Here is a 16,737-nt window from a genome sequence, read left to right as displayed (position 1 = left end):
CAGCTGGTAGTTTCGAACCGCTGACCTTAAGGTTCGCAGCCCGATTCGTAACCACTACGCTACCAGAGCTCCTTTTGACTATTTATTAGATCTTCCTAAATAAAATTTTAAAGTATAAAATTATTTTAGGTTTTTCCCAGGTATAACAAGCTGTAAACTTCAAACGGAAGCCAAGATGGGTGAAAAGAAACCCGAGCCTTTGGACTTCGTGAAAGATTTCCAGGAATACCTGACTCAGCAGACCCACCATGTGAACATGATTTCTGGATCCGTTAGTGGGGACAAAGAAGCAGAGGCTCTTCAGGGAGGTAGGCTCATCAGTCACTCTGTAAAAATGTGTTGTAGATCTTTCTGTTTTCTTCCAGAAGGATTTAGGGCACTTTTCGCTTCTTTAAACACGTCAGAATTTTGCTGAGGGAGGGCAAGGGCTTCCTGGGGCTTAGGGCTGCCTGTGGTCTTGGTGGAAGGGGCGGGGCTTCTCAACAGCTGTCCTGTTCTCCAGCTTCACCACACAAAGAACTGGGCCTCCCTGCAAGTCGGAAGGAGACCTAAAACCAGAATAGGGTTTCTGTTTGTTCCCTCCAAAAATTGGTCCCCAGGGAGGGCTGACCACGTTGACCCATCCAGGAGGAGAAACTGGAACAGGGAATACAACGGCCAGCTCGAATCGATTAGAGGTAGACTGGAAACTGTTCTTGAACCTAGGTCAGGAGTCAGCAAACTACAGCCCGTGGGCCACGTCTGGACTGCTGCTGTCTCTCCTGCAAACTAAAAATGGTGGTTACATTTTAAAATGGAAGGGAATATGTTGAAATTCAAACTTCAGTGTTCATCAACAAACATAATGAGGCCCGTCCATTGACATGTCTTCGGTAGCTGCTTTTGTGCTCCAGAGGCATTGAGTTGAATAGTTGTGACAAGTATCCTGTAGCTGACAAAGCCTACAGTACAAGGGGGCTTCAAAAAGTTTGTGGGAAACGCCATTATCTTTTCATTCCTTTTCTCCATGAACTTGCGAGAGCTTCCTCATAGATACCTATTTGGCCCTTAACAGAAAGCCAGCTGCTCCCTGACCTAGATGGTCTCACCCAGGAGCTTGTTAGAAATACAGAATCACAGCCCACATCTCCTGAATCCGAATCTGCGTGTTAACAAGTTCCCAAGTGATGGGAGAGCAAGTGGCAGAGAGGGAATCAGGGAGCCTCATTGTCTGTCTGGTGCAGTGGTCCTGTAGGATGTTGGACTTACACCAAGCCCCCTTCTCTTCTGGGGAGGAGTGGAGGAGACTGTGGAGCCGGGGGCTTGGATCATTCACACCCACACTGCTATGTCCTGGGGGTGGAACAGAAGTTCCTCTCCCGTGAAGCTGTAGGAATAATAGGTCTCCAACACTAGTGGACAGGTTCCTGGAGACCACGCGTCAAAAGATGAGGATTCTAGTCTCCATTGTCGTCTGGGTTTCCTGCTTAATGTGTCTTTAGTTTCTTTTTCTGTACAAAGAAGTGGTTAGAATAGATGAAAAGTAAACTGGCAAGCAAACACCGTCTAGCTCTGAAATTCTCCCAGTCCTTAGGTTCAGAATAGCAAATACAATATTTTCCTTTAGTAAAAATGCTAATAAGCTCCTCAGTGCAATGCAAAAACTGAGAACATTTGCATAAACTGGGTGGGACAATGCAAGTCAGTGTTCACTGCTTTAGAGTAAAGTAAACATAGTCTAATACCCTCATCTAGGCTTCAGAAGCATGTTGAGGACTAATCCAATCAGACTTAAGTATTTGACATCCCCCCTATTAAAAGGGTCTCAAAAACAATACACTACTGCTTTTGTATAAAATTAGCCCCAGTCCTAAAAGTAGTCTGCATTATATTTTGAAGTTAAATTTTGTGGTAAGTGAATTGGCAGCTTATGGAAAATTTGTAATACTCAAGACTATAAAATGCTAAATTGCCTTGATCCTGAGATGCCTAATCTCTTTCACTGTACTTTGTTTATAGCTGGAACAGATGGTGATCAGAATGGACTTGATCACCCATCTGTTGAAGTTTCCCTGGATGAAAACTCAGGAATGTTAGTAGACGGGTTTGAAAGGACCTTTGATGGGAAGCTCAAGTGTCGGTACTGCAACTATGCCAGCAAAGGAACAGCCCGGCTTATCGAGCACATTAGAATCCACACAGGTAACAAGGAAACAGCTGGAGAAGGCATTTCTTTGGGGACAGGAAAGGGGGCAGCAAGGCAGGTTGATTGTTCATATACATTTTTTGTTGTCCAGTCGGTCCCGACTTAGAGCAACCCTGTTGTACAGCGTTTCCAAGGAGGAGCTCGTTGGTTTGAACTGCCAACCTTGTGGTTGACAGTCCCGTAGCTCTGATCATTTAAAATTGAAGGCTATTAAGATTTGAATAAAAAGGGAAGTCACTCAGCTTTACAAAGCTCTGGCTCAGCAGCGCCCATGGGGGCAGGGAGGGCCACTTTCTGCAGAACGTCCCCTTAGGCAGCTTCCTTCTTGAGCCACTTCATCTCTCGACAGCTGCTGCTTCTCAGGATTGGCAGGTGGACGCTGGGAGCCGTGTGAGTCAGTAGAATGTTCTTTATCATAGTACGTACATTTCAGTTGCAGAAAGGGAGAAAGGGCTCTTTATACACCTCCTCCTCACTTACTGTCTCGTTACCCAACACTTGTCATCGCGACAAGAGCGAAACATCCATGACTACCCAACTGTTATTAACACTCTACATCTGGCAGTAATGAACGCTAAGGTGCCAGGCAAGCTCCACACGGCTCTGATGGCTACAGTTGTGTGTCAGTTTGACTGGGCCATCATTCTCGGTGGTTCAGTAGTTATGTAGTGGTGGAATTTGGCAGTTGGACAGTGATGTAGGGAGCATGGTGGCTCCATACGATAAGCATTGGACTGCAAACTACAAAGTCTGCAGTTCGAACCCTCAGCCTCTCCACAAGATAAAGGTGAGGCTTTGTGTTCCTGTGATGATTTAAAGCCTCGGAAACCTTATCCAGGGACACTGTGAGTCAGAACCAACTCAGTGGCAAATAAGAATAGCAGTGATGTAGCCATTCTCCATTTGGTGATCTGGTGTGGGCTTCCTGAGCACACCAGTGTTTGCACGTGTGGCTGCAAACTGCCTCTCTTCCTTGAGTCTCACCTCAGTCATTGCTTTTGAGAAACCCTAACTGCACACAAGCATTCCTGGTATCCCTCCTTTGCTCCCCAACACCCTGCACCCACTCGTCCCCACTGAGGACAGGGATTGTGGCCGGGTCATCTCGGTACCCCCAGGACCTAGCAGAATAGGGGCACAGAGTCGACACTGTACATGCCCAGAGTGACTCCAAATCCCGCCCTCCAGATGTTTATTTTGCAAACTAGAGCAGCCACCAGCCTTTCAGCTTTGAGCTTTTGTTTCATGTTAGGACTTACAAAGTGTTTGTGAGAGGAGAGAGAGCATGTCGGAGTGTTTACAGATTTACACATGAACTATAACGGAGAAATACACTTGATAAGATCACTATGTAGGGATTTGTTAGTATTAGAATATTATTGTCAGTTGGGCTATTTCGTCTTCCTGTAAATCCAGTGGAAGCCATATCTTTTTATACTATGGTGACTAACATCTATACCTATCAAACTGTTGAGAGTAGGCTTGATGTAAGCTTGCGGGTTCGTTACACATTCTGTTCATCTTTGTGCAGATGAGGGACCTTAGTGTTCTTATAAATGTGTATTACATTTCTTCTGGAATTTCAGAAAAACTTTTTGCTCAATTTCTAAATCCAGTGAGTGGACCGACATGAAACTTTGTGCAAATGAGCTACTCTTGCAGTTTCTCTCCCATCTTTCTGTTTAAACAGGTGAGAAACCTCACAGGTGTCACTTGTGTCCATTTGCGTCTGCTTATGAGCGTCATCTGGAAGCCCATATGCGTTCCCATACCGGAGAGAAACCATACAAATGTGAATTATGTTCCTTCCGCTGCAGTGACCGGAGCAACCTGTCCCATCATCGAAGGCGCAAGCATAAAATGGTACCAATTAAAGGTACCAGGTCTTCCTTGAGCAGCAAGAAAATGTGGGGGGTTTTACAGAAGAAAACGAGTAATCTGGGGTATAGCAGAAGAGCTCTAATCAACTTAAGTCCACCCTCCATGGTGGTTCAGAAGCCAGACTATCTTAACGATTTCACCCATGAAATCCCAAATATTCAGACCGACGCCTATGAAAGTATGGCGAAAACCACACCCACTGGTGGCCTGCCAAGGGACCCCCAGGAACTCATGGTTGACAACCCTTTAAATCAGCTCTCGACGCTAGCGGGACAGCTGTCCAGTTTGCCTCCTGAAAACCAAAACCCCGCGTCCCCTGATGTAGTCCCCTGCCCCGATGAAAAGCCTTTCCTGATTCAGCAGCCCTCCGCCCAGGTGTCGGCAAGTATTCCCCAGAGCTCCTCTCCCAGCAGCCCGGACCCTCGGCCACCACACACTCAGAGGAACTACAGTCCAGTGGCCGGGCCCAGCAGTGAGCCCAGCGCTCACACGAGTACTCCCAGCCTAGGAAACAGCCAGCCCAGCACTCCAGTGCCCACCTTGCCGTCCCAGGACCCCCAGCTTCTGCACCACTGCCAGCACTGTGACATGTATTTTGCAGACAACATCCTCTACACTATTCACATGGGGTGTCACGGATACGAGAACCCTTTTCAGTGTAATATATGTGGATGCAAATGTAAAAACAAGTATGATTTTGCCTGTCATTTCGCGAGAGGGCAACATAACCAACACTGACTCAAAATAGTCTCTTCGTGCTTGCTTTGGGGTGAGGGCTTTTGTTTGTTTTGGGTGGTCCCAGATGATCAAATGTCTGCTAATTTAAAGTTTATACATTATAGACTATAAATATAGTAGAAACAAACATCCCCTCCCTTTTTTTTATTTCATAGAAATCTAGCCAGGGTCATTTATGTGTTAGAACAGTGAGACAGATTGGTGTCTGATTTTTCCTTTTGTTTAAACATAGAATTGGGCTCCGATCACTCTCTTAGATGTCCTCACTTAAATGTCCCACATTTATGGTCCATAAAAACTTCAAGGCTGATCCGTACTCTTGATATTGCAATGCACTGCAACTCGACGTTATTTCTGCCATATTTCACAATGGTAGAATAGATGATTTTCTCTTCAAAAATCTGTTACAACTTACTTCTGTGTGTAGTTAGGAGAGTTGCCTTTAAATTTGATATGAATTGGAAAGCTGTTTAATTCACATAATTTAAGTTGAACCAATAGTTTTATTTCAGCTTACGCAGTGAAGCAAGTAATCTTTTTCCACAAGGGGAAATGTAAAGCAACTTGATTTTTTTTTTTTTTTTTTAAATGAAAGTGATAAAAATATGAAGTGAAAGTTATCCTTAAAGGAAAGTTCTGAAAAAAAAAACCAAGACTTTACACTGAAAATATTATCTTTTTCCACTGTAACTGAAGAAATTGGGGTTTAATATTTAAAATATGTTCAATTTCTATTGTAAGCAAATGCCAACTTTCCATGGGATTCTCTTTTTATCATGTACCCAGTTGATGGCAAAAAAAAAAAAAAAAAAAGACCACACAGAGGCGGCCCCAACACAGGAGCCCTGAGAGTTTTCAGTGAGAATGCTTTTCTCCCCTCACTGCCCCTCCACTTAAATCCCCCACTCGGACGTTGTCAGCATCCGCCAAGGTAGCTATTCCTCCCATTCCTTTGATGACCAAAGAGGTACAATGGAATGTCAGCCATCCTATTAGCCCTAGAAAACGCCCGTTCTTCAAACTAAAAATCTCTCCTGCTTCCTTTTCTTGCCTTCTGTCCTTTTAATGCCCGTCGTATGGGCCCTTGAACACATGGGAAAATTATGTGAACTCACAAAAAGTAAGAGCATGTGTTCAAAATGGATTCTGGTGTCCTCTTCACAATTAGCCATTTTAAACTTCTGTGAATTGAAACTATAATGCCTATTTCAGTTTTACCAGTCTTCATTTACAGTGATAAAACTATGGAAACTGACTGGATTGCTTTCTCATTACAAAAGGATACAATGGCGTGAGAATGGATGTCAAATTCCTTTGAACTTGATGTTTGTTTACAAAAATAAGACTTGTTAAATAAATCTAGAGTCATTTTGAATAGGCGGCTATTGTTTTTATATTGTGTAATAACTAGCTTACTCTGAAATATAGCTTGGGTAAACAATAAACTATATTGTTACTAACTGTTGGCTTCTGTGTACTTTGCAAAAATTTTGTTTTTAATGTGATTTACATCTTATAAGTTCTAATTGGCTTCTTAATGAGATTCTCTTAACTATTAAACATTTATTAACCAGAAAGGACCTCCACCCCTTGTAATAAATGAAAGAGTGTGGTTGATGGTATATGTTCACAGAAACCCCAAGTGCAACTTAATGGGTCCTCTGCACTCCCTTCCAACTGGTCGAAAGCCCTTAATGAGTTCTTGTGGTTTAATATCCCATCTCAACTAACTCCAACTTCATACTTCAAAAACCAAGCATCAAGCACAGTTTTCTCCAAACAACTGAACCACCTTCCCTGTCAAATCTCAGGCTTGTGAATGTAAATCCTACAGTTCTGTTGCTGAAATCGCTCACTGCCCAGATCAGTTTTAGTGCAGTCTCCAAATTTGTAACTTGGCTCTGATTTCTTTATTGCCAGGAAGAAATAGGTTGCTGACATTTGAAAGCCTTTGAGAGATTTTTTTTTTTTCTTATTTCTGTTTCATTCTTCAAATAAAAGCAATACTCCAAAATAGAAAATGAAAGTTTTCATTAAACGAGGAAAAAGTTTCTTGTTAAAATCAGTTTATTAACTATTCTGGGCCAAAGAGTGACAAATACTTTTTTTTTACCCCCATAACTAGGATGGATATTATAAAGGTGCGTTTTAACTTCCACGGGAATATGCTTTCCATAATTACTAGAACGTAGAATACTGATTTTCCTGTGACTTAAAGAGCACAATTGGTATTCCAAAGCTATCAGTGCTTGACAGCTACAATTCTAAATGCACTAAAAGTTTTGAAGCAAATCTACCTTAGAAAATGTTTTGGATTGTATTTTTTAAAAAGATTTGGGCTTTTATTTAAATGATTTTGAGCTAAATTCTATATCTGGAAAGATGCTAGTATCTTCCCATAAATACTGAATATGTTTCATTTTATTTTTAATCAAGTATTTTGTAGAAATCATTAGTTGGGGAAAGTTTAACATGCACTATTTATACACCCTGCTGTTAACAGGCAATATTCTGAAACTAAATTTATTTTTGTTCCTTGAACATAAGTTTAGATTTTAAAGTTGGTAGATAAATTATCTCCACTAATATTTTTTTAAGAAACTGTGAAGAGATTAACGGGAAATAATTTTATTTCAGATTTTACTAATGTAGTGTGTAGCTAAAACCTCTTAAAATTCAAGTGAAAGCTAGACTTTTACTTTGAAATAATTCTATTGATATTTTTCCAGTGGTATTTCATTTTAGAAATGTGTTTGCCATTCATTTGCAGAACTGTTTGACAAAGGGAATATTACCAAAAACTGTTCAGAGATGAAACTTCATGTTAAGTGCTATGAAAATATTTATCAAATGGATGTATTCTTAAAAAAATTTTAATTCCCTGCTAAGGACTTTTTCATTAAACAGTCTTAGAGGGTATATGCTTTCTAGAATTTGTTTTTGTTAATATGTACTTTGATGTAAAGAACATATTTTATATGCAAAACATAGAACTTGAGTTATGGTTACAAAATACATTATATTGTTTAGGGATTCCAGAAAGACTTTAATGCTAAAATAACTTTATCTAGTATGTAGTCCATGTTGTGCAGCTTTGCTTTTGTAATAGATGAATAAACACTTTCTAATGACCTTGATTCTTCTTTTTTGAAAACTAGGATCCATTAGTTTCTTAGTAACTCTCTGGAATGTAAATGCTAATAAAAGAAAGTTTTATGGTTACCTTGGTTTGGATTTCTGGATTGCCTTATTTGTGAGAGGTATCCATGAGTTAAAAACAGCTCTAGGTCTACACATTGGTTTCCTGTTTCCTCTCTTTAGTCAAGATCTGGTTACTCTGATGCTGTACGCCCAGCCCCAAGGTTCTGGCAGTAACTGGGAAGTCTGGTTCCAGTGCTCAGCTGTCCCTGTTACATCTGAGACGCCAGTGACTGTTAGGGCAAATCGATCTTCAAGATGTGCTGAGTTCTGTTTGATACTAGTCTCTGGTGGGCCACATTACTGACTGAGAAAACACAGCCATACCCCATTGTTTTAATCTGTTTGCAAAATATCAAACACTTGATCAGCAATTCAGAAATTTTAATTCTGCTTTGAAAAATACTTCTGTACAATGTTATCTTTCTCATAAAGAAAACAAGACATGACTTCTGATGTGCCAATGGTTTCTTGAAAGCACAGATACTTTACATTGCGTCCTTGTCTCAGGTCTTCCAGAAATCCTGTTTTGAGCTTGTTAAGTTCTTCTGCCAGAAGCTTCAAGTTATAAGGAATTACTTGTTCACCTAAAGTAAAGATATGTTCACATTACTTGTATCAAATCAATCTGGCCTGTCTGATAACACCAGAAAATCTTATCAATTGATCACGTCAGACAAAGCAGTCACAGTCTATAAAAAAGCCCAAGTGAGTTGGCAGTAATGGGACCTGCTGTCACGTAGGTTCCAACATTTGAAATGATGACATGGTTTAAACTTTCGGACTAAAAACTAATTAACTCCTTACTTAGTGTTAAAGGGACACAATTAGCAGTAGACTCATAACCAAGCAGCACACCCAATGTACCTTTTGCTTCCTTCATTGTCTGAGAGATAATTCTTCGGAGCATCTGATCAACTTGATGAAGAACATTTGTAGAACAAATCAGTCTGTCTGTTTCCTATGTAATACACACACTGGGGCAGTTACATAGTTCTGTAAAAGAATTGACTAGTGTGTAGATGCTTAACGGAAGGGACTAAAAACAACCTGAAAAGTTAAACTGGTTTTTCTGTCCCGGTTATTCTTCCCTAGGAGAAAATTCAAATAAAACAAGAAAAGTTGTAAACTGGGTTCCATCTACGCAGTGATGTGCTAGGAAATGTTTAATACCTTGCTCTGGAAGGAAAACAAAAACACCTTTTTTTGTAGTGACTGCCAGTTTGAGGTGTAAATACTCCCATCCTGTCCCATTTCATGCTGTCAAGCTGACATCAACTATCTCCAACATTTCTGAAAATTTAATTAGCTCTGACCAGCTGGTATAAGCTGCCACTAGGGCACCACTGTGTCCAGCACAGGCTGAAAGCGAGCAATAAAAGAGTGCCCACATTTCACTGACGGTCAGTATCACTCCACTCAAAAGGGTCGCCCTCGAAAAAGCCATTCTTTATACAAAATCCCCACTGGAAGAAGACTTACCTTCGCTTCCCGATTGTCCTCAACATTTTTTACGGGACTTTCCAAAGCAGTAAGCAATAAATCAGTCACCTCCAAGCTACAAGAGAAAGTAAGGTAAAATAAAACATATCCTATGGCAAATACTTTAAAAGAACTCATGTTTATGAATATTAAACTAAATCCTAGAGAAATACAACTGGAATCCGAGATTCTAAGCAGGGGGAAACCCCTGAAAATGAAATAGTTGAAATTGACCTCTACTTGCAAAATCTAAATGTAGATGTTCAAACTATTAGACAAAAAAACTTCTGCGTTTTAAAAATACTAATTTCCCAAGACTTGGCAAAGTATTCTCTTCCCCCACTAAGCACTGAGTTGTAGGCTGTGAGCACTCCACCACTTTGTCCTAAAGCAAGATGTTCAATCTCCACTCTCCCATTTCCAGGACTTGGATTAATAATGCTTCTCTCTGGGATAGGGTCTACAGAGGGCCTCGGTAGGATTCGCTCACTAACAAATGTGTTGAGCATATTTTTATATGCAAAATGCAACTACTTATGGGAAACTGACAGACTGGGGGTGTATCAAGTTCCCTACCCTCTTCAAGCTTGGCAATGTAATGGAGACAGACATTAATTAGTAGGTAAAAATTAGAAGGTGACTGGGAAGTTAAACTAATTCTTCACTTTAGATAGGATGGCCAGGGAATTGTTTAAGCATAAAAATTGGGGCAGAAGGGGACAGCAAGTGAAAAGGCTCTGAGGCCAGCACACATTTCTGGTGGGCTTGAAACAGTGAAGGCCAACAGTTTGGCTAAAAGCAGCCAAAGACAGTGGTAAGCTACAAGGCAGAAGAGTTCATAAGGGTTAGCACACATAAGCTGGAATGAAGAGTTTTGATTTTACTCAGAGTGCAGGAAGTAACACTGAAAATTTTTAAGCCAGTGAACTCATGGGAGTTCAATTTCAACCTCGAGATGGTCTTCTGAAACTGGCAAGAGCATGAGGTCCATCCTAGAGGGTGACCACTGCTCTGAGACTCTGAACACACATCACGAATGAAACATTAGGCTCAGCAGCCCACAGGCCTCATGTAAGCACAACTGGGATTCTGCACCAGTTCCCCTTCCACATAGGGCAACACAGACAAAAATATCTTAGCAAAAGGAGTCCTGGTGTGGCGCTTTAGGATCAGCACTGGACGCTAGCCATAAAGGTTGGCGATTCAAACCCACCAGATGGTCCTTGGAAGCGCTGTACAGGGTCGCTTTGAGTCAGAAGTGAATTGATGGCACATGCCATATTAGTAATGAAAGGGGCGGCCTGGAGATGTACTGAAAAACCAGCCGCTGAAAACTCCCAAGCACCATTCTCTGACACATGTGGTTATCGTGAGTCAGTCAATGGGACTATTGGTAGTATTTTAGCAAGAGCATCAGAGGATGTACCCCTACTCTGCAAGCTCAGTGACCCTGGTCAAACAGAACTGTCTCACTTAAGTTTCCTCTTCTACAAAAAGGAAAGAGAACAGCATCTCCCCAAGGGCTGTGTGAATGTTGATGCAGGTAAAGCATTCAGCAGAGTGCCTGACACCGGAAAGGCACCTGTCGGGGGCAGCTTTGGATACCTGAGTTCAGAAGAACATGCTGGACTCTGAATTGTGAGGCTGTTGTGTTCCCAAGCATTTTTCTCAGGGTTGGGCTTTTCTATCTTTCTTCCCATCAGGTGAATGGTCTCAGCTGGCAGTGCCCTTGGCCTCTGGCCATTCCTCTGTAGACAGGTCTCAAGAGGACAATCTAAAAAGAGCTGGCAAAAGCCTAATGAATCTGAAAACAGTGTAAAACCACATAATTACTGGGGCTCTCTTTTTCCAAAATGTGAAATACATACTAGACAAATTATCCCAGCTGCAGCAGGAAAAACCATTTGTACTAATGACCAGATTTTTTTTTAAATATCAAATCAATCCATATAAATCTAATCCAATTGTATCCTCACTGAAGATGGTAGTGATTTTGACATGCCTATAAGTGTCTCCAGGTGTAAGAAAATAACGTTTTAATTACATTTCCGAGCCAGCTGGTAGACTTCATATCTCATGCTTTGATAATAAAAGTTGTCATCCAAAACCAAAAGCAAAGATCTGGAAACGGCTATCTTTGTTAGGAGGTAGCAAGGCTGGGCCTCACGCGCTGAGGAAGACAGTAGATCTTGATCCTTTAAGCAGGTAATAAAGTCTTCCCACATGGCTTCAGTTCTGTTGGGTGGGGCAGACATCGGACACCCGTTAATGACAGCCATCAAAAAGCAATCCAGGTACTTCATCAGTTCCTGTCGAAGCAATTTCCATTGGGATGGCTACAAAAGACGGAAGAATTGTCATTTATACCAGGTTCTGGCCAGGGGGGGTAGTTGTCTGGGCTGCTTACTCATATGGAACCTCAGCCTTCCAGTAAAACTCATTCTCAAACTGGTTGTGATAATGTCAAACCCGCTCAACTTGGCTAGAACCTTTGTCTCTTCTCTGTCAGGGGCCCCACGCCTGCGGCAGCCATTCGCTATATAGTTAATATAACACACTGGTGCCTACGTAAAGCTAGGTACACTAGCTTTTGCGACCAGTCTAGGCCCGCCCCCTCCGTACTGACCAATGGCCGTAAGCTAGCCTCGTCGAGGAAAGCGTCCGGCATGACGTCATCGTAGACTACCACTCCGACAGCCCAACCCCGCTCCTGCCGCAGCCGGTGGCCGAGGGCCCGTGCAAAGGTCGTCTTTCCTGCTGCAGGCAGGCCGCACAGGACGCACAATCCCAGTTTCTGCTGCCCTTCGCTGCCCGGTCCGCTGGCTTCCTCGCCGGCCTTCATACTGCACAGGGAACCAAGGAGGCTGGGAGCGTTCTTGCCCGAATTCCGTCCGCCAGCGGCGCACGCGCAGTCTCCTGTGCTTCCTGACGCCGCGGCGGAGGAATGGGCGAGTCCGAACCTACGATTGCGGTCGGACCTGGTTCCGAGTGCGCCCCCTAGGCGCTCTGTGTGGCACATTACCCTGCTCCTTCCCGGGCCCTTAGGGGGTCATTGGAAGGTTAGTTACTGGAAATGCACTCTCCTTTCGGGAATTCAGGGACAAAGTAAATGCTGGTTCTTGCTCCCTAGGAGTCCTGGAGTGGCACAAGGTCGGCAGTGCAGACACGCCAGCCGCACCCGGAAGCCCCATACATGCGTCGGCGGGGAGTGAGGCGCTGAGCGCGGCCAGGGAGCGGCCTTAAGACCGCAGTTGCGATGCTTGCATGCAAAGGACGAGTAGGTATTTATTTTGTTGTTATGTGCCGTGGAGTTGGTTCCGACTCATAGCGACCCTGTACAGGGTTTCCGAGGCTGTAAATCTTTACGGGAGCAGAAAGCCTCATCTCTCTCCCGCAGAACTGCTGGTAGTTTCGGACTGCTGACCCTGAGATTAGCAGCCCGATTGGTAACCACTGCGCTGCCAGAGCTCCTTAGTAGGTATTTTAGTGGTGGAAATATTACTGAGTTATGAGTCCTGGTGTGGTGCTGTGGGTTAATGCGCCAGACTGCAAAGCCGTTTGAACTGCAAGGTCAGTGGTTCAACCTCACCAGCTGCTCCTGGGAAACACCTGATACAGGATCGCTATGGGTCGGAACCGACTAGACGACACTTAAAAAAACAACAGGGGTATAAAACAAGACATTCCTTGTGGATGAGTATCATATAAAAACATTGAATTCCGATTCTGGCTCTCACCTTCGTGGGAAGCACGAAGTGGGGAGTTCCAATGTGGTGAACAGTGGGGCTATAATAAATTAGTTTTTAAACCCAAACCATTGTCATGGAGTTGATTCCAACTTACAGTGACCCTGTATTGGGAACTTCTCCTCTTTCTCCCAAGCAGTGACTGACCCTTAGTGTGTCAGCAGTCCAGTTCTTGGGGGGCGGGGTCCACCCCTACTCCGCAAAGGAGGGCCCTTGCCTTCTCCTAACCAACAATGACCAGGAGGGGCTCCGAGGAGCCACACAAAGCTTTATTAAAGTGATAGGCCTGCAAGCGAAGACGAAAGGTATAAAACGACATTCCTTGTGCGTGAGTATTGTTGTTGTTGTTATGTGCCGTCGAGTCGGTTCCGACCCATAGCGACCCTGTACAGGGTTTCCGAGGGTGTAAATCCTTACGGGAGTAGAAAGCCTCATCTTTCTCCCGCGGAGCAGCTGGTAGTTTCGAACCGCTGACCTTTAGGTTCGCAGCCCGATTCGTAACCACTACGCTACCAGAGCGCCTCTGTGCGTGAGTATAGTATAAAAAAATTGAATTCCAATTCTACACTTAACAACAGCTCCCCTCGCCAGGCCTAACCCCATCAACTCCACCAGAAACTGAGCTGGGATACTAAACATTTTCAAGTGGAAAAGATCTCCTGTTTAGTCATTATAATTCAGGGGAGAGGATGGGGTTTGTCAGGGAACGGTTGGGCCATGCTAATAAGGATGTGTGTACAGCGGGTTTTCCAAGATGGAATTACTCTGGTCAAGTGCTATGTCAACCATACTGGTGCATTCTCTTCTTCCACCGCTCATCACCTACTTCTGTAACACAACTTTAAAGGAGACTTTTAGGTATCAAATACGTGGTTGGATAACCACAACTCTTGACTCCTGATGTGGTGCTGTAGGATCAGCACTGGACTGGGAACCGCAAGGTCCTCAGTTCAAACCCACCAGCTGCACCTTGGAAACCCTATACAGGGTTACTATGAGTCACAACTGACTGGACAGCACTTACCAACAACAAACTACAACTCCAGTGGTTCTCTTGGAGCATCTGATCAAGGATTAAGGACCAGAGATGGGAAATGGGTTACAGATTGTCATGCATTTCATGGAATAAAATGAACAGGAAAGTGATTATCTGGAAATGTTACCAAGATCAGTTCAACAGCAATTGTTAGAGTTATAAACATATATGGACCCAGATCAGTCTAATTTTTCTCCAAAACTATGTAGGTCACTTTCCCCTTCCTCATTTCAGAGAAAGGACACTACCAACCACCCAGTGAAACTAGCATTCATCCCAGAGACTGCCCTATCCTCCCCCAAATTCAATTCATCTGTAAGTTCCCATTTTCCCTTCAAAGTATGTATCCATGTTCATTGCCTCCATTCATTCCAGGCCTCTCCAGAGTCAGTTAACTCTAACTGAAACCACTGTTACCAGCTGTGTTTCACAATTCAAAAATTTTCGGACTTAGAATCTGTGATATGTATGATTTTTAAAACGGTCATTTGAGTCCACTGGCAGCAGCAGTAACAGCAGTGAGGATGGTGCAGGACTGGGGAGTGTTCTGACGGTACCCAATAACAACAATAACTTGGGTTGTAGGACAGCATCACATAATCAAATACATTAACATTTCTACAGTGAAACGCAGGGATATTTATCCTACAGGGCAAACAGATAAAGACCATAAAAGGATTGCTGTATATTTATATGAAGAAAATCAACTAGTAAATTACATGTACATAAAATGTATTGAGAGTAATTTACAGCCTCTCTTTCTATATCCAAGGAGCTCTGGTAGCGTAGTGGTTATGAATTGGGCTGCTAATCTCAAAGTCAGCAGTTCGAAATTACCAGCAGTTCCACGGGAGAAAGGTGAGGCCTTCTGCTCCCATAAAGATTTACAGCCTCAGAAACCCTGTACAGGGTTGCTATGAGTCGGAACCAACTCCACGGCACATAACAACAACTATATATATACAACAACTATATATATATACACACATACATACAAGGGGGCTTCAAAAAGTTCATGGAAAAATGGAACTGAAAGGTAATGGAATTTTCCCACAAACATTAATGTCCCCTTTTATATATAGTATATATATGTGTATGGAGAGAGACTATGTAATACTTAATAGGAAAAACAATAAAAATGAATAGCAGGGAAAAAAAATGAATAGCAGAGAAACACTGTCAGATACAGGACCGGAAAATGAGCCCCTCAGGTGGGAAGGCACTCAGAATGCGACTGGGAAAAAAATGCCTCCTCAAAGTGGAGTTGACCACGATGACGTGAATAGAGTTAAGCTAGAGGGAGAAAAGCGCACAGAACCTTCATTTGCTGATGAGCCACAACTCAAAATGAAGAGAAATAGCTGTAAACATCCATTGAAAATTGGAACATGAAATGTACGAAGTATGAATCTAGGAAAATTGGAAGTTGTCAAAATGAAATGGGACGCATAAACACCGGTATCTTAGGCATTAGTGAGCTGAAATGGACTGGTATTGGCCATTTTTAATCTGAGTGATGTATTCTCAGATGACACACGTGTTGTTACTTTATCCCTTTATTGGTGATGTTAACTTTAGTTGCTTAAATTGACCTTTGTCAAGTTTTACCTAGGAAATATAGTAACAATAAATACACTGAGTTTTTAGTCCTCTCCTTTATTGAATCATCATGTATTTATATCAGAGTAAACTCATGACTATTCAGTGGGCTACACTGTTACTAAGAGTATTTATTTAGTGCTCCAGTTGTCTCAGAGTGGCAAGTGGCAGGCTTATTAAGCTGGCTCCTCCGTCCTTTGTCTTGTCCTTCATCATTCTTCAAGCGTTTCCTTATTTTGTGACACATCAAGATGTTCCAGGCCCATCTTATTTCCTTACCCTAGCCTAGCAATCTGCAAGTTCTTCTGGCAGCCATGACTCCTTTCCATGAAGCATGGTGTGTTGGGACTGTATACCACTGCTCTGTCCGTCTCAGCAGACAGCAGGGAGCCATCTGTATCATCCACCCATCCATCACCCAGCATGAGGTCATCTTTAATCCCAAATCAGCACCATAGGGTTCATCTTAGACTTTTCCCTCTCCCTATTGGTAACTCCCTTCTCTATCAGTAAGACATTTAGCTCCCATTACCAAAATATATACTTATTTGCTCAATCACAGAATACGCTATCTCACACCACTGACAAAAACCTACTGAGAGTTCAATACAGTTCATTTTAATCTTCAGTATGTATAAACAACATCAACAACGTATAAAGTAGCCTTCACAGCGGCAGCCGCAATTAATGACTGAGGATGGCGCAGGACCGGGCAGCTGTGGGCAGGGTCGCTATGAGGAGAACCAACTGGAAAGAACCTAACAACATAGGAGCCCTGGGTGTGCAGTGGCTAAAGCACTAGTTTGCTAACTAAAAGGCTGGTGGCGGGCTCAAACCTGCCAGCTGCTCCACAGGAGACAGATGTGGCGGGG

At 42.9% G+C, this 16,737-nt stretch overlaps 2 protein-coding genes across 2 annotated transcripts in view; one reads left to right on the top strand and one right to left on the bottom strand.

Moving 5' to 3' along the window:
* IKZF5 (IKAROS family zinc finger 5 (Pegasus)) overlaps window positions 1–4,889 on the top strand; it is a 27,469-nt gene extending 22,580 nt beyond the window's left edge. The window contains exons 4-6 of the mRNA XM_006867421.1: window positions 141–308; window positions 1,999–2,181; window positions 3,876–4,889. Of these exons, the coding sequence (XP_006867483.1) occupies window positions 176–308; window positions 1,999–2,181; window positions 3,876–4,804 (1,245 nt within the window). The 5' untranslated portion in view covers window positions 141–175 and the 3' untranslated portion in view covers window positions 4,805–4,889. The remainder of the gene's footprint in view (window positions 1–140; window positions 309–1,998; window positions 2,182–3,875) is intronic.
* A 3,497-nt stretch (window positions 4,890–8,386) lies between these two features.
* PSTK (phosphoseryl-tRNA kinase) lies at window positions 8,387–12,326 on the bottom strand. Its single transcript, XM_006867420.1, has 6 exons — window positions 12,129–12,326; window positions 11,565–11,820; window positions 11,090–11,288; window positions 9,485–9,560; window positions 8,870–8,963; window positions 8,387–8,589 (listed from the first exon to the last, which is right to left on the bottom strand). The coding sequence occupies exons 1-6, from the start codon at window positions 12,324–12,326 to the stop codon at window positions 8,387–8,389; spliced, it is 1,026 nt and encodes a 341-aa protein (XP_006867482.1).
* Between the last annotated feature and the right edge of the window lie 4,411 nt (window positions 12,327–16,737).

The sequence above is a fragment of the Chrysochloris asiatica genome, unplaced genomic scaffold (assembly GCF_000296735.1).
Source record: "Chrysochloris asiatica unplaced genomic scaffold, ChrAsi1.0 scaffold00105, whole genome shotgun sequence".
NCBI classification, from domain to species: Eukaryota; Metazoa; Chordata; class Mammalia; order Afrosoricida; family Chrysochloridae; genus Chrysochloris; species Chrysochloris asiatica.
Note: the sequence above shows the minus strand (reverse complement) of the source record. Positions and strands in the feature narration are given on the sequence as shown.

Bases quoted from the DNA above. Each gene is read 5' to 3' on its own strand.
- PSTK (XM_006867420.1), bottom strand. From the start codon at position 12,326: ATGAAGGCCGGCGAGGAAGCCAGCGGACCGGGCAGCGAAGGGCAGCAG. The intron at 11,821-12,128 runs GCTAGCTTACGG...CGTCTTTTGTAG, and splicing joins CGGACGCTTTCCTCGACGAG to CCATCCCAATGGAAATTGCT. The intron at 8,590-8,869 runs GTACATTGGGTG...TCTTTACTTTAG, and splicing joins GACAATGAAGGAAGCAAAAG to GTGAACAAGTAATTCCTTAT.